The 18,354-nt window shown below is 40.8% G+C and overlaps 1 protein-coding gene across 9 annotated transcripts in view; it reads right to left on the bottom strand.

Annotated features, from left to right (window-relative positions):
- Window positions 1–17,917, bottom strand: part of ADGRB3 (adhesion G protein-coupled receptor B3) — a 459,474-nt gene extending 441,557 nt beyond the window's left edge. For 7 of the 9 annotated variants that reach the window (XM_051777697.1, XM_051777703.1, XM_051777706.1 and 4 more), the window contains exons 1-2: window positions 17,234–17,917; window positions 13,758–14,526 (exon numbers count right to left, since the gene is read on the bottom strand). In XM_051777697.1, the coding sequence (XP_051633657.1) occupies window positions 13,758–14,511 (754 nt within the window). In that variant the 5' untranslated portion in view covers window positions 14,512–14,526; window positions 17,234–17,917. Of the gene's footprint in view, window positions 1–13,757; window positions 14,527–15,745; window positions 15,969–16,988; window positions 17,113–17,233 lie in introns of those variants that run through there. The other 2 variants (XM_051777699.1, XM_051777698.1) reach the window with 2 other exon arrangements.
- Between the last annotated feature and the right edge of the window lie 437 nt (window positions 17,918–18,354).

The raw sequence follows: 18,354 nt of genomic DNA, 5'->3' as shown, positions 1-18,354 counted from the left end.
AATACTTAAGCCCTTATTTTCTTTTTCCTGGGATACTGCTGTCACTAGATTTATGGGGTCAGCAGAAGCAACTCAGAGGAAACAGCACTACGTACTGGTTGTTGAAGTGACTGAAGTGAAGAGGGAAGACTGGGCTCTGGGACATACAGGTGTAGGACACATCTACACATTGAATTCACATCCTAGCTTAGCCCACTGCATTTTGGTTGCCTAGATAGACTCTTACATCAGAGAAATAATGGGACTTCCAGAAATGACTGAGGCATGGGCTGGAAGGCATACCCTGCCTTTTGTGACTGAAACCTATTTTGTGCATAAAACCAATGGAGAAAACCAGTGGAAGTAGCTGGCACAGGGCAGTGGGAGAAAAGAAACAGATTTGCAGAGTTTATAACAGAGGAATCATGTTCAAAGTAGAGCATAAAGCTGGGAATACTAGACTCTTCACCAACCTTCAACTTCAACTGGTTGTGTGACTGGAGTGATGAGGAATCAAAACCAGGGGGTTAAATACAGGGATTCTATTCCTTTGTCCAAGCTTGTGCATTTCTCAGGCTAACTGAAAAAAAGACTTTTTTCTTTCGTTTTTCGGTTGGGTTTTGGTTTTGTTTTGTTTTCATTTGTAATTCCTACAAAGCTTCTGTGTTTGTTTACTTCACCTGTTTTATGCCCTGGATACGATAAACTGCAAGCTTAGAGTACTAATAAGACCGCAGCTCTGTGAAAGTGTAAGCTTCTGAGGAATCTGATGGTTTAGCTAAAAGAGTAATGTAAAGAGCTAACAACCTAGACACAATACAAAGAAAAGTGGGGAAAAAGCAAAAAACGTGTTTAGAGCCAGTATAATTTCAAGGGAAGTTTAAGTTTGTATAAACCTTGTGCTAAGAGCTGCTAATCAAAAAGCCTGTTCGGTATTTAGCTGTGAGCTCCACTGGGGCAATGCAACAATTTTTAACAGAGACTACAAGTTACAAATACCAAATATGCTGAAATGGACTTCGTGGCCTGAGGTTCTGTCTTATGAGAGGCACAGTGTGTGATCATCCTTCAAGTTAGCATGCACATAAGGTATTCTCTGATCAACACAGCACTTTGTGTCTTCGCCAGCACATCACTGCTACCATGAGCAATGTGTGTCTGCCAAAGGAACAAAGAAGAATACCGGGGGTCTTTTTAACTCTATGCCAAAAGGATCCCTGTCCTGAAATGGCAGAATTTCTGACTGTATCACAGTACCAGACACTATCTTGGTGTCATATCACAGTAATGTCTTTCAATAAAAGAGATTCAGCATCTTCAGTACTTTTTCCTCAAGAAATCTTCAATGTACCCTATTCTCCATTGTTTCATTTACTTATGCATTTTGAGTTAACTCGTATAAAAGACACAAATACCTTCTAAATTTTCATGTTTTCTGTTAATTTGAAATCTAATTTTCTCCTTGTGTAAAGGTCCACATAGGCTTCTCTTCAGAATACCACAGTGATTCTCCATAATATGCCAAAAAAAGATCACCTTTAGTTAACAGTATTCACCCTTAAAATGTACAAAGATTGTAAGTAGTCATGAAACATAAGCTCAGGACTTGTAACAATAACTGAGCTGTGAGGAAAGACTGAACGGACAAGACTTTTAAACCCTTGGCTGGTATCGGACATGTAGCTAAGACCCATGTTAACAGGGCTACACAATTCACAACATTCTGTGCTGCTAGCGAAATAACTTGCACTTTTTGAAATCAGTCTTAGCAACCAGATTATTGAAAATTTATTGATTCTAATGCAAAATGATTTTCTACGACTTTCTATGCCCAAGCGTTTGAAGTTAAATATTGTGGTTGAAGTATACACGCAATGGAAAACAGACCTCAGAAATGAAAAAAAATCCTTTGACACAGCATTATTTCAAGATAGTCAGTCAGGATTTTTAAAAATGGCACTTACTAACCTCTGAAATCTAATAATTTGCAGGACAGTGTTTCCACAGATCACCAAAACATCCTGCATGCTTGTTTTTGCAGTTTTCACCCTCATGCGATCTCTGTTGTTAAGATGATCATTTTGTAGTGTTTTTTTACATGTATCCTCACATCCTTTAGGGTCACATATTCTTCCACAGTTCATATTATAGTAAATACTTAGGAAGAACTCCCTGACAGTGGTTGTCATCTCAAATGACTGTCAACTTTATGTTCAGACACATATTTTAGAGATAAATACAAACCCCAACTTACACAAAAATAAGAATTAAAAAGCATCTAGTTTTATAGTAGTTGTGTCAGTCATAGCCAAACATCAGCCAACTGCTCCTAAAGAGATTCCTGTTTTTATCCAGATGTGTCTAGTGTGATACCATTTGTCAAACATAAATCAATAACGTGACACTACTTTTTTTTTTCATCTAATGAGAAAAGATGTATGCTTTAGAATGCTAAAATTTTGCAATAAATTCCATGGCAGTTTCTGAACACATTCAACAGAAACAGAAGAAAAAAAGTACAATGACAATAACCATGGCCATTCTTCATGATTCTAAATGCATTTTAGTGCAGATCCACATTGCAATAAATACGGCACTGCCGTTGCCATTAAAAAGCCTCAGGACACATCAAGTATTTTCTGAACTTGTTCTGTTCTTCCTGAAGCTTTATTTAGCTTGTCTAATGACCAGCCAGCTATTGCCTGATTTGTTTAACTTTTGCTTATCTTTGTAGAACCATATTCTTTTTACAGATGGTAGCAACGAACAGTTATTCTGTACAGAATGACATACTTATTACCCCAGCATAACAATGCAATGCAGAAGAACAGAGTTCTGGTAAAGAAAGAATTGTTTGAGAGCAGAGGTGTTCAGGTGCAGGTGCAGGTGCAGCACAGGGGAGCACAGGTCTGGAAGGGCCAATGAAAGGCAAAGGATGGCCCTGGGGAACTCAGAGCTAACAAATAATACACTGATGATCAGCTAAATCAGTGTAGACCTGGGAACTGGACAAAACTCTGTTCTAGGATAACAAGAACAAAGAATATTTATCCAACTTATATAAGACAGGTCATATATAGTAAATTAATTGATATTATTAATATATATTAATAATTATTTGATTGATTGCATTTATTATTGTTGTTGGGATTAATTTTTAATAATATTTAGAGATATTAATATTACTAATAAAATAATGGTTTCCTGTTCTAATATTGATTAGATATATTTCAGGAACCCACAACTTCAATTGAGGGTATTTACTGGTAAACCTGCTTTTAATTAAATCCTATTTACACAAATAATGATGTTGATTCAATGAGAATATTTATGTACAAATGAACACAAAAAGCAGGAATTTAGTCATGTCTGAAAAATATTGAGATGTTACATCCTGGCATGCTTGGGTACCCTGCCATGTCTTATTTATTCTAGAAATTCAGTTACTGTAAAGTTATTGTACATGTTATCAGACTAAAACCTATTTTTTGCAACACTTCAGATTTTACATGGACAAAAATCCATTATCCAAAAGCTTAAAAGCATGGAATAGGAGATAAATGTAAGAGTCCTTCATTCTCTTCATCTATTTCATCTGCAAAGCAACCAATAAAAATACACTTTCACTTCAACCACCAAAAATACCCGGGAAGAACATAGATTTGATTTTCATCTCTGGGAGGGAAAAAAACCCTTTCATGTTTAGCAGTAGTGGCATAATCCATATACTCTAAGTACCTGTATGATGCCGATTGCAGAGCAAAACTTTGATGTACTTGTCCTCATAATATCACCAGAAGGTGAGGCGGTACCATTCTAACAATACCACACAGAAAGAAACTGATGCACAGAAGCATCAAAAAGCATTTACAAAAGAAATCGAATAAATTTACACGCCTCATCATCACTTTCATGACGCACATTCCAAATGGGGACCTCCAGAATGTTCATCCTAGGGAAGCCCACACCTGCTGGTGTTTAAGAGCCATAAGCAATATGTGCAAGGTGCACACAAGGGTCTGGGCACTTCCTTACTGTTATAAGTAGCAAACTCCCAACCAGAGTGAATCAAAAAGGTGGTCTTGGATCAACCCAGCTTAAACAAGCTTTGCACGAGGCACAACCGGAGACCGGCATTTCATAATCTGTGTATAAACTGCCAACCCAGACCTGAATATCCTGTAAACAACTGCAGCACTTGGAGCAATCTGGACTCAGTGGCTCTTTTTCTCAGAAGGTTCTGTCTCATCAGGGAATAGGAATAGTCTTTATTTTTCCCAAATCTGAAACTGCCCTAATTTTTGTGAATAAATGAAAAAATCACTGGACTAAAGATAATGAATATGCAGCAACTTGAACATGCATTTATGAGATGGGGAAACATTGTTTCCAGGGCTGGCTCTTATTTTTAAGTACATTTAAGTACATTAAATTCTCCCAGGACAATAACTAGTAAACTTTCGATCTGATTATAATTCTGCTTCAAGAGGTTGCATTTATGAACCCAAATAATAACCCAAATAATAACATTGAAGTCCTATGGCCCTATACATAACTCCCACAGTTTTATTAGGTGTTGGAATTGGATAATATCCCAGCCTTGGCACCTTTCTCCCTTCCAAGGAGAGTGAAACTTCATGATCCTCTCTGTATTATTAGTGACTTCCTAGACATTTGGTGCAGACGGACCAGCTGGACAAGGCTCTGTACTCACATTACACCTGCAGTGCTGAACATTTTTCCTCCTCTCCTTTGTCAGTGTGAAGCACATCTATCAACCTTCAAACATACCAGTATGGAGCATCTGTATGTTTGCCAGTCACTTCAGATATCAGCCAATGCCACAGAACAAACAAAAACATTTCCAAGGATAAAAACACAGTTTGTTACAGTTCAAGTTGAAGTGCCCAGCTTTGCAGACAATTGAAATCTTTTATGTATGCAGTACAGAAGAATATGTTCATAGGACAGAGAAGCAAACACTCTAAGAAAAAGTGAACCATTTAGAATTCAAAGAAATATTCCACACGAAACCTTTGGAGTTAAGATTTTCCAAAACCCTTTCAGGAAAAAGTGTTCTTGCACAAAGCATGTACAACATTATTTCTCATAACCAATAAATAGCATGAATTAGATTCCCTGATTTTCTAACCTGTAATTTAAAGTCTTTCTAGCTGCACTACAGGAATGAGATTGATGCCTTAAGCCTGGTTCTAAAACTTACTTATAAAACTTACCAAGTCTTACAAATATTAGAAAAATAAAAAAACCATTAGGGGCTTAAGGCATCAAGATACAATGGCTTCACAGACTCATCTCCAAGCACTCTACACACACTTTCACAGCAATCTGCACCACTCTTTAATGGTCAGCAGGAAGCCCTGGATAAACATGTATCTTGGACTCTACTTTGAAGCATCTGCCAGTAGTACTGTAATCAAACCTGGTACACTTGCCTAGAAACAAAGTATTACGTAACTGGTTGCTAACATATCCAAAATAGCAGGCAAGGGTAACGTATTGATCACTTTTTCATAGACTTTTTTTCTCCTAAGCAAATCTAACTGTGCTGAACCAGCATCACTGTTTCTCTCCAGCTCTTTCGTGTGCCCTGTTCTGAGGGAGGTTTAGCTGGGCTGTTGTAGCACGCTCACTCAACATAAAGATCATCCAACCAAAAAAACCCAAGGTGATTAGTTTTCTTCTTGGTTGGTGTACTGACATAACCCAGGAAAGGAGGAAAGCCTGAGCCATCTCAGCAGCAATGGGGCCTCAGATTCTCACAAACAATTTGTGATAACAAACCTCAGTTGGTGACACTGGTTAACAGATTCCAATGCTAGTTAAAAGTGGTAAGGTTAGAATTCCTGTTAATCTTTATTTTTCACAGCTAAGAGTTGGAGAACTGCTCTTTGGATTCTCCATCCTCCAATAGTCCTTCAGCGAAGAAGTTCAATAGCATGTAACTATCAGCTATGGCTGAGAGTTATACACCATGCTATGAGCACTGTCCCTGCATATGAATGAGCTAGCAGTACATGAACAACAGGTACCAAAGTCAGCTCTCAAAACGTTTTACATCTCCTGAAGAACTGAAGAGAGCAAATTGGTGAAAATTGCCCCAACATGTTCTCCACATTGTCACCAATTTTCTATCAAGCTACCAAAAAATGGATGGGATTCAAATTTTGTATTTTTCTGTGTTTTTGCCATTTCTAGGAGATATAAATAAAATTTTAACTTAATAACTGAAAATAACTTGCTTCCAAATTTCAGTTGTATGCATTTTCAGCACTATCAAAGAAACACTAATTTGAGTATGTCATATGTCTTGTTTCCCCTTCAGATAATGAAGAAACAAAAAACCAAGAAACTGAAGTAAAGCATGGAGAGGGACAGACTAACCAGCTAAAATTGAAAGAAGTGCAACAAATGGTTAAAAAATTGTTGTGGGTTTTTTTTAAGTACATCTGCTTCACTCTATTCAATGTCAACGACAGTTTCAATAGTAAAACTACAGTGAAAAAAAGACTTTATAAATAAAAACTATGAAATAAATTGCTTTTGGTAGTAGGAACACGTTATTACTGTTTCACACATCTTCCATGGCTCTAATCTAATCTGCATTTAGACCAAAATATATTGATACCATGGAGAATTTGTCTCGAGTAAGGACAATAATTTGGCCTTTGCAGAGCAAAGGAACAACACTGATCTCATACACTGTTATTATTGATTGCTTTTATTAATTCTGATGGTGGCTAGTACATCAGAAAACTGTGTCAGTAATTTGACAACAACTTTGTTTGTAACTTCTCTACAAGATTAACAAAACTGAGAATGACTTTGAAAAATTTGACTGTCTTCCTCTTGAGATTAAACTAGCATCACAAGGGGCTCAAATGCTGAAATATTCATAAATCAGTGATGCATAATTTGTAAATTTGTACTTCATATCGTGTACAACTTTCTCTGTCCTAAAGAGCATTTTATATTTCTTGTTAACAGTGAATGCAAATAATGCTCAATGGAATTCTGCAGTGACCTTTGTTTTATTACAATTACTGCATATTTATAAATGAACAACTAAACTTCAATTTGAGAGCTACAACAACTCTGAGTTGGAATCCTTTGATAAAACACAACTGAATAAACTTCATAAAATTAATTCCCTAAGAAGAGAAAAATCAAGTCTCCTCTGAAAATTCCTCTGTGTATACCCACACACAGAGCAGATTTTTTCCATGCTTTTGCAAGAAGAAAACTAAACAAAACAGCAATATGCATAGATTTGAACAGAAGAGGATAAATTGCCTTAAAAAGAACACAGGAGAACAGACTGGATGTAATACATCATCTAATCACTGTATTATATAAATGTATAAAAGAGAAATACATATGTATAAACCACTGCATAATAAGAAGAAATGCAGTACCTGCATTATGTCATAATATAATTCCATGTAAAGTCACTGAGACTTAATAATTGAAATCCCACTCCCACTATGTAAACAGAATCATCATCAACTTCTGCTAATGGCTGTTCTACACTGGAACACTTCCACATTTGTCAAAAGCACAAGCAAATCAGAGGACAAGGTCTAAAATACAGTGAACATATTGTGCATCTTATCCACCCAGACAAAAGGTAATGGAAGTATTTAAAGACAAAAGGCACAGACTACTGATATGAGAAGGGCAAATAAAGAAGGCATGACTGGTCTGAAATATCTGATGGTACAGGACACAGTACTATCAAGCACTTGTTCACTGGAAGCAGCAGCAAGCGAGTTTGTTCCTAATTTGGATATTTGCTTTGACTTCATTCTGAACACTTCATTTCTTTATACACCTCATTCTTTATCACTGGCTTCTATTTATGTTTTGTGCTCTTTAGAGCAGAGGTCTCTAGCAGTATTTGTGCCCAGTTGGGAGCAGATCTTCACAATGTCTGAGTGCAATAATGTACACAAATAGAGGTTTAATTCAAGCAAAAATTACAGGCTGGGGAACTAAAATCCTGGTTTTGGTTATAACATACTATTCAACTGAAGTCATGAATGTTTTGAAGAAACAATGAGCTGATGAAAAACTTGTATTCAGATCCTATGCAGGACAGTTGTGATCCCTCTGAAGGCAGATACTAGACTGAAGCAGGCTGACCTTTCCCACAAAATAAGTAACATGCCATCTTGTTAGTGTTAGAAATGCTAAACAAAATACAGATAGAATCTGTGATTCCTAAGAAATTACCATGCAGATAGAGAGATTGAGCCAAGTACATTTACTAATAAAGTATTTAAATAACTGGAAGCAAAGCCATTTATGTAGGCTTTTTTGTACTGTAAAGGAAATGGTCTGGGTATTTTCCTTTTTGAAGGCATCAGAAAATTCACTTACGGGTTGATCCAAATCCCACTGAATTCCACACACATATATGAAATGCTGATTAGTCTTGCACACAAACTTCTAAACTTATATCAACACAAGAATTTTCATAGTTTCCAGAAGTAAATCAGGTGGAAATGATCAATACAGCATAAAGCACAACCATTTGTGATAATCGCGTATAATACTTGAAAACAAAGAGAGGCCTTATTGATTAAAAGAGATTCTGATCATAAATTCTTTTTCTACAGTGCATCACTTTAAAAAAAGGATTTGAAATCAAACTCACATGACTGTGATAAATTATCCTATTTATTATGAGTGGTTCAGAGTGACTCAAATATGTACTAAGAGTATAAATTTTTAGGGCGATCATTTTCTTTTAGCAAAAGAAGTCAAAAAGGGCATTTTATAAAGCACACTGGAATCCATAGGAGATTTTAAAATATTTCCTTCCACTGGGAACCAGACTGACAATGTCTTTAACTGATTTTATGAAAGTTTCTATGATGTTTTTGGCCATGAGCATTTTAGGAGGGACAATATTTATGTAAAAAGAAAAATTATTTAAAGTGAAATTATTTTTCTTTACAGTCTAGATTTTTACTGCTTGTAACAGTGTGATAACAAGATGCTTATGACCTGCATGGTAACAGGTTTTTTTAGAATATCAGTTTAAAGTTTGTAAACAATATTTCATGAAGTTATAATGAAAAATATCTTCCACACAAAATTAAAAAGTGTGTTCTTCCCTTACTGCTCATCTTCCTTTGTTTCCTTGAACTCATGAATTAATGAGCCACAGCAAGCGGCAGGATATAAAAACTATTAAGAGTCTTCCAAGTATGTTACTGTACTCATTCAATATTCTGGACAACTGTTTTTATTTATTTTCGATTTTCTAAGTTTTGCTTCAGCCTCAAATAATCATTGCATAATAAACATTAAATATCCTCCTAGAAGTGTAAGGTTGTTGGACTCCATTTTGTAATTTCTGTTCCTACTAGACAAATCCTGCACTGATTTAACCGTTTAAATCCTCTGATGGGCCCATGATATGACATGGTATTACTGACTATGACTTCCTGACTAGGGATGTGCAGCTTACTCACCCAGCTAGTGACCTCTGGATATGTGGTGAATATTATTAATTCATCCTAAATGTGTGGAACAGGAAGCGAGCATTCATGGAATCATATATAAATAAATGCATCCATGTCAAGAAAGCTCCACAAAACTACCCACATCCTACATCTTACTATTCTTCAACAACGTGGCATAAATTATTGTAATCCTCTTTTAAGATCTCCCTGTTGTTTCCAGTTGTGAAATCAGGAAAAAATAAATAAATCACTGCTGAATACTGTGATGTTGGTACACAGTGAGATGTTAGAATTTGCTACACAGTAGACCAATGCTACATTTCTAGCATAATAAAAAATCCCTGTTAAAACTACTCTAGACTGTCTGAATGAGATATACAAGATTAAGCCTGGAACTCCAAATGCTGAGATTTAATGAATGTGAGTATCCCCTCTCTTCTGTTGGATGTAAGTAAGAGGACAAAAAATTCTTTTAATTGTTTTATGAAGGCCCTGCTCAGATTTGGCAGTAAAACATGGGGAAAAACTGTCTGTAGTTTCTGTCTAGGTAACTTTTATAAAACCCCACAATCATATTACAGTTTGGCAATGGTCACAGTAAGAAAAGACATTTTTGGATTTTCTTGTCCTTGTTCAAAAAATTGTATGGATCGACTACATGCGAACATTTTACAGGTCCACTAGACTTGGAACTGAGTCCTGTCTTATAGATAGAAACTTCATAACACAGTTCAGTCACAGCACTGAGAATCCAGAGGGCAAATTCCCCATAGCCCTTAAATTCAGGATCCCATGAGAGTATCGAGATCTATTTGCCAGTGCTTTTATCTAGGCTAAGCATCTCAAATGTAAGCCTACAGAAACAGATCTAGATACAAGAAGTGAAAATGTAGCAATTTTTAATATTGCTCTAATCAATGACACAAAAGATAATCTGTCTACAGAAGAAATACTGAATAGACCACATATTTCCAAACTATTTTATTACTAAGTAATAGTGATAGCTTCTTTTTTTGACCTAGTTCCTTTTACTGTTCAACACTTCAGCACATTTAGAAACACAATCATCCATTGTATACTTGTCACATCTTTTGTAAAATGCAACACTTCTTAAAAAGGAAAAATACTGACTTTCATCCATTTTCCTTAGCCATTTATCATATTCAAAATTGTAAAAAACTTCAGAGATTCAAAATAGAAACAGTAGGCTTTAATCTAAATGCTCTCTATTCTAAAATGGGACTGAAAATAGTTTTGGGAAAAGATTTTGCACTTCATACAGTCAAGCTTGATGAAAGCAAATCTGAAGGATGGAAGGGTTTTCATAATACTGCAGAAAGCTGTCAGGTCTCTGCAATTCGTTTCCAAAAATCATTGCTAGGCAACGTCAGTATGAAACCTAAAAGTAATACACAAATTCATAAAAACAGAGTCTTATCAAATCCAGAGCACCTTCCCAATGGTAAACTCCATTCCCTTTAAAACTCAACTTACACTGGCAAAACTGTACTTTCAGTTGTCACTAAGAACCCTAACAACCATTCTATTACTCATTGTCTACCTTATTTATGCTACTTGTGCCAATATAACTTAAAGTAGATTGTCTGTGAAAACAAAATTTGTATTTCTTGCCTTAATGTTTGTTGACAGAAGTGATGAATTGCATCATGTTTGTGGCAAGAGCATTCTACATCTTGATCCTTCAATAAAGCTTTCAACTGAACCACAAACTAGCTTTATACAGACAAATACACTGACTGATGTGCCTAATGAAAGTGACTATATCTACAGAAAACAACGACTCAACACACCTCTCTTGTAGATTTTTAGCCTTCTGAGGAACAGGAAAAAATGCTTTAAACTGAGTGGAAGACAAAAAGCATACTGCTACTGAGAAATACTGTGAGGCTTAATTTGCAAACTCATTATAACTTCGAGTAACAATCTGATGACTGATTTCCAAGTGCATTAAAGCAATTAAATAAAAGTGTGAAATAATTTTAATAATGTTAAAATTCTTAGCAACGCCCAAAAAAAGACTAAATACAGTGAAAAGCAAGCAAAGCAAACCTTCCACCTACCAAGTGAAATTTCCACCCCCTCTAACAATGCCATTTCTGAAGCTCATCTGGAGGAAAACGCATAAGTAGGGGCAAGAATTAAAATGTGCCTGAAACTGGAAGCATAATATGCTGGGAACATGTTACAAAATTTAAGGGAAAAAAACCAAAACAAGTGTTTGCCCTAAGTTTCCTCTTTCCTTTCCAATAAGTACCTTTCTGAAATAGATGCTTTAACTTGGAGACACGCATCCCCTTGGAATTTAGCATGTTTTGGGGAAAGATGTGAAGACACCCGGTGGCCTGTGCACCCCCTGTGCTCGTGCTCCCTCGTCCCCGGCCCCACCAGGCAGCTGGTGCCTTAGGACGGCAATCAGAGGCAGGGGCGGAGGAGGAAGGGATAGGTGCGCCTTTCTCCCACGGCTACACTGCCTCCCGCGGCGCCGGGGCCACGACGGCTGCTCCGCTCGCCCCTCCGCGGGGTCCCGCTGGACCCTGGCGAGGCTGAGAACGCGGGGCGACCCCCGCACCGCGGCTGCGGGTCCTGCGCGCGTTCCGCTCTGCGGCGTTTCTATTTTCTAGAGGGCTCCGTAGCTCCCCCGTGACTCCCACCTCTCACACGGTGGAGGCTGAGGGAGCGCAGGCGGTGCTTCACCCGAGGCCGCCCTCGGGCGCTGCGAGCCCAACGCCAGGCGGGGGAGGCGGCGGCGCCCCCGCGCAGCGCCCGGGGCTCCTGCCCGGCTCCGCCTGCTGCGGCCGGGGCTGCCTCCGCCTCCCGGGGCAATAATTAGCTCTAAACTATCTTAAATACCATCCCTGCCGCCGCTTCTCTGGGAGGTTTTTACGGCAGCCGAGCCTCCCCTGTCCGTTAGGATCGTTCTGTTCCCAGGATGCTGGGTGGCGGGAGAGGCGCGGAGCCGCAGGACACCGAGAAGTGTCCCCCACCCCTCCCCCTGCCCTGCCCTTGGACGCTGGCTCCGCGGCAGCTGGAGCAAGTTCAGCTTTTCTTCTCCCACAGCACTGGGGCTTGGCTGCCCTTAAAGAAAATTCTCTCCTAACAACGTGTCAATGTTACATTCCTCCACAAAGCAACTTCTATTAGGGGGGCTGGGAGCTTGGCACTGCCTCGCCACAGACTGAGAGCTTTGTGGCTATGCAAAAAACAAGGAGAGAGGGAACATTTCCTGCATTAAAATGCAATATCCAACGCTCGATAATTTATCCCCCCGTCCCCCATTCCCTCAAGCAGCTCCGATGGCCCCCCTCGCCCATAGGTTGCAACCAGAGCCCCCCATCTAGGTTCAACCCGTGCCTTCCCTGCCTCGCAAGCCCCTACCGTCCTTCCCAAAATCACCCTCCCACCCCGACGTCCCCAAAATGTCAGGCTAACACATGAAGTATGTAGCAGAGGGACTAAGCAGAGGGCTGCCATGCTAATTACTGGACCCCTGTCTTCACACCGTTCCACAGCCACCCCCTTTTTCCAGCAGGGACATGAAGCAGCTGCTGGGAATGACACATCAGCCCCCCCTCCCCCTCCTCGCTAATACTGCAATGAGATTCTGAGCCTTCATCTCCGGGAGCCAAAGCTGCCTGGAAAACAGGTGCAGCAGCAGCCCCCGGCCCCTTCGCAGAGCTCCCAGCAGGTTAAACCAGCATGTCCTGCCTGCACAGTGTCTCACATTGCCAAGTATCTCAGGCAGAGGGTTCACCCTGAGGAATTGCATTTGCTTTTGGTTTTGTTTTAGGTGGTTGAGTTCTGGCCCAGTTGGGACCAGGTGACCTGAACATGGTAAATCTCTTGGTCTTTTGTCAGGTTGCCTGCATGCCTTTGGAAATGTTTTCCTTGCAAAGTCAAGGGATCATATCAAGAGGGCCAAGGTTTTGTATTTGGGTGGTTGCAGTAAAGAGGTGGTGAGGGGGAGAGTGATTCCTGGCTCACAACCTGTGGGAATTATTGTAAGTGAGGCCTTAAAACAGATGGATCTTACTTGTGAGGAGTTTCAACAGTGCTCAGCAGAACTATATGCTGAAGCCCAGACCAGTTTAGAAATGAAAATGCAGCCTTCCCTGCCTTGAGGGAGTGTGCATCTTCTCCAGCTCTTTTGCCTCATCTAGAGAAGAGCCAGAGTGGAGAGCAGCTCAAATGAATGTGAGTATTAAGGAGAGCCAGCAGCAGGACTTACACACTGGCGTGGCGTTCAGCCCCCCTCCAAGAAGCACCTACCTTCTTTTGGCGGCCTTTTGGCTTCTCTGGTGAGATTGCAGACCTGGGTGGTTTGGAGCTCCTGGGTCAGGCAGCCTTCCGTCTGCTCATTGAGGGGCAGCACCACGTTATTGAGCAACACCAGGGACTGGTCATCTATTCCCCATTCTCCCAAATGCTGAGGGCAGGTGCATTTTGTATACATGATCCCACAGGACTCAGTTCTCCCGTTCTCGGATTTCAAGCAGCTCTCCAACCAAGTGCATAACACATGGCACCCGAACTGGCTTGGGCTCACCTTGTTCAACACCAAAAATTCAAAGAAGGATTTTTGTTCTTCTTCTTTTTTGTGTAATCCTGGGAAGTTGATAGGATAGACGCGACGTATCTGAATAAAATTCTTATCATACTGCAGAAATACAAAAGCATTCTTGGAATTGCAGAGCTGCATTATAGAATGGTTATTCTTTAAAAGATCCTTTATTTTTTCATGGGAAAAATGATCGAACTGATAAGCCAAGAGGGAAAAGTTGGAGCAGCTGAAGTCCTTTTTGGAAAATTTCAGGTAAATACTATATTTGGTTGGATCTGGATTTTCCAGCGTCCAAGTGCAGTTTGTGAAGTTTTTAGGAAACATTTCACTTACAGAATACGATCCATAAATGACCCCCTTCACCAACGTGGAACACCAGAAGTCTTGGGCAGCATTAAATCCAAACATAACCAGTAGATAGGTGGAAAATATATAAATCAGCAAATTACGAACAGCCTTCATCCTATGTCATTTGGCCTGCAGGAGATGAAATGAAATAAAAATGCAAGTAGAATTCTTCACGCATAGAAAACCAAACTCCTTCCAATATTCGAGCCAGCTGTTTTCAAGCTTGCAGTTAGAACCCCTTTCAGAAAGAAGGGCAGGTAATTTTTATTTTATAACGCAAGGGCCGGGGTTGCCGCTGTGTTCACAGCGCCATCATGTGGCCACCGCGACAGACACGTCTTCCACAGGCAAATTAAAACTCAACATCTATTAGATTATTAATAGGAATGTCCTCTCCTCTCTAGGATGTAGTCATCCTGGCGTGGACTAGAACTGCTCAACTTAAGTAAAAGCCTAGATGCCTTACCTGACAGACCAAGAGAAGGGAAATTTATTTATTTATTTCTTCAAAAAAGTAAATAAGTGATCTGCTATACTCATATATGCATATGCAGATTTTCACCGGAATAGAACAATAAAGCCGATAGCATATGTTGTTATACATTATTTTTCTATTAAGTCTGAGAAGTAACTGAAGAATTACAGCCATAATTTAAAAATGCACAAATTACTATTTGTTACAGATGGAACATTATCTCCCATATGCCTACATGCCTTCACCCCAGCCACCTGGTATATAGAGGTCTCTATAAAAAGGATATTTAGACAGCAAATACTGAGATTAATATATTAATAAAATTTTGACACTGCCAAAGAAAGAAACAAAATCAGATTAAAGTATTGCTGGTCTGACACTACCACTAAATGCCAGCTTTTTAAGATAATAGTTTCAATGGCTTCAACCTCTAAGGATATATAAAATAGTTTACAGTATTAGTATCTACAACTAGCAGCTCTATATAGCTGGCAGTGCTACAGCAGGATCTCTGCACCTATTGGACTGCACTTGCCCTCTTATTACAAATATCTTCTACTGTCTGATTAGTTCCTGTGTTTTGCAGCCGTGGGCTTGAACAATGAAAGACATATTACATTTTCTCTGCTAGTATCTCCAAATAAAGCTGTTTTACTGCACCTGTCAACCCTCACAACCTCCACATGCTCTGTTCTCGCAACAGTGGCCTAGGTTGATACAGCAAACCTTAGTTATATTTATCTCTGTAATGATATAAAAAAAATTCAAATTGACCATTTTCAGCATTAACCTTTGAGAAGCTGCTTATCTCTTACAAATGAGTAGCTTTTTGCTTTCTGCTCTTAAATGCAAGCAGAAAGCAGCGATACTAACCTAATTTCAAAACTCTCTAAATTGCAGTCTCTTCCACTGTTGCTCAGTAAGCAGAGGCAGATGTACACACAGGCGCTGTTACTGAGTTTTGATGTGTGTCTTTGCCTAGCTTTTCATCTCCTCACCAAACAGCAAGGCATCTTCTGTTTCCCATTGCGTAACACACAGCAAGTCACCGGATTAAACTCCCTTGAAGAGATTTTCGTATCTCCTAGATTATAATGCAAACTCTGAATCCTGAAATGGGCAAAAAGCACCACCAACTCTAACCCTCTTTATAGCAGAGGTTTAAAAAAAAAAAACAAAACTGAGCTGCTGCTGGGTCTATCCACACGATCAGATTTTCTCCTTTCTGAGCATCCATCTCAATGAATAACATGGTCCTCCTTCTCCAAACAGGGCTGGTACAGCATTTAAGGTTTTAAGAAAGAGAAACTTATTGGGAATTCTGGAAACAATTTCCCCTTTGCTGAAGCACTTTGCAGGCAATGCAGTTCTGCGCAGTGTTATTCAGGATGGTGTAGGCGTTGAAAGCCAATGTGACAATAAGTGTCTAAATTAAGAATTCCACCCATGGAAAAGGATTAATTTTATAATCTGGAAAGCAGAAAGTGAGCTTATTTACTTTTCCGTTTGAAAAGGAAAAAAGCTTCTGACTTTTCCCATCCTGTGTAATATCTGCACTAGAAAAATAAAGACGTCTGCAGTGCTAGGCTGTTTTCTATGAAGAAATGTAATCAAATAGCCCTCATTTTAGTTGTGTATTTGTTCATACAATGCTACTTAAACACAACAGTGTCTTAATCTCTCTCTCTCTGTGTGTGCATTACACACACAGACATGTACAGAGACACACAAACTGAGTGTGCCGGCAGCATTTCAGTTAGTTTGCAGTATTGCTAGATGTAGAGTGAATCTGCTCACTGAAAGGATTAGACACTCAGATTAAAAAGATCTTTCTTGTCCATGGAAGAGGGGGTTAAAAAACGGCCACAGACGTTTAAGGTTACCCATCTGGGTAGGGGGAGAATCCTCTTCTGCTGAAAAGAAAGGGGCATTTAGTTTGGATATTCCCCAAACTGATTTTCTAGGTGACACTGTAGTTTAGCCGAACATAGACGGCGCCATCACTCCATTTATCTTTTTCCCCCAACAGAAGACCCACTGACTTCTCTTATTTTAACTTCCTATTAACCTAACATTCCTCCCCCCCCCATCCAAATTACCCCAATCGTGCACAAACCTCAGGTTTTCTCGGTCTCGCTGGAAATTACTCTCAGGGAAGCAGACCTGTCGCAAGACGGACTTCTCTAACTTTTAAACTGCAGCGCTGAAGTAAATGCGGAGATCATTTCGTATGTGCTGTCTCTATCCTTCAGCAACAGCCTGTCCCCCTCCTCCGCCGCCTCCTCCCCGGAATCCCAAGCTAAAAGCTTTCCAGTCGTAATCCCTGGAAATGGGAAATGGAAATGCCCCGGGCACCCTTACCTTCCACTCCGAAAGCTGTCAGGCTATTTCTCTAAAACACTAGCACCACAGGCACACGTCCCAACAACAGTGATGGAGAGATTCCCCTTCTGACGGAAGCACCGTTTCCCATTTTTCCCAGCTCAGGTTCAAAACCAAGATTAAAAAAAAGCAGCAGAAGATAAAAAACGCAGCGAGAAAATCCCCGCACGCCACACGCACACCCCACCGAGGAAAAAAAGCAGCTTTGGCTCCGGATCCACCAAATCCAACCACATGAAGGGGGAAGAAAAAAAAAACCAACAAAAAACAACCACCTCAAACCAGCGAGACTGCAGGGGAAAAAATGGAAGTGGCTGAGCAATCGAAGGGTTTTGTTTGTTTGTTTGCCTCTTTTTTTTTTTTTTTTTTACTTGAAACAAAGTCCCAGCACAGCAGCCCGATGCACGGCGATGCCAGGCAGTCGACGGTCTGAGAGAAGGACTAAGGCGCTAGTGCGGATTTGTTGGTGGGTTTTGTTGTTGTTGTTGTTGTTATTACTAATAGACTTATTCCTCCTTCCTCCCTCCTCCTCCTCCTCCCCCCCTCAGGCACTAATGGCCGGACAGCGGCGGGGGGGTCCTTGGCTGCCGATGTCGGGGAGCGGTGTGAACGCTGCCGGGCGCGCAGGGAGTACGGCGGGAGCGAGAGCGCGTCTGTGCCGCTGCGTGTGGCTCTGGGTGTGCGCGCCCGTGTGCGCGCCCGCGCGTGTGCGAGCGCCCGTCCGCCCCCGTGTGTGCCGGGGCGTGAGTGCGCGCATGTGCGCGGCCCCCGCCGGGGGTGTCTGCGTGCGCGCCCCTGCGCCCCGCTCCGCGCGTATCCGCGCCTGTGCGCGGCGCGCCCCCGACCCCGGCGGACGGGCCCGCGGTGGTTTTCGCGCGTCACGGCTGCGCGGCCCCGAGCGCGCCCCAGAAACGCTGCTCGCCGCGCACGGAGGGGGGTGTGCGCTGGGGCTGCGCCTCGGCGTAGGAAAAACCCACGGGCGGGGAGCGAGGGAAACGGGGACGCCGGGGCGGGAAGCCCGCACTTGATCTCTCTCCTCTTATTTTTTCTTCCAAAGCACAACCCCCCTCCCCACTCGCCGCAGCCCCAGGAGCTGCCGG

Source organism: Manacus candei, unplaced genomic scaffold (assembly GCF_025592945.1).
Source record: "Manacus candei isolate 608988 ecotype Guabito, Panama unplaced genomic scaffold, ASM2559294v1 h1tg000011l, whole genome shotgun sequence".
Lineage (NCBI taxonomy): Eukaryota > Metazoa > Chordata > Aves > Passeriformes > Pipridae > Manacus > Manacus candei.
This window is presented reverse-complemented; position numbering and strand designations above follow the sequence as displayed.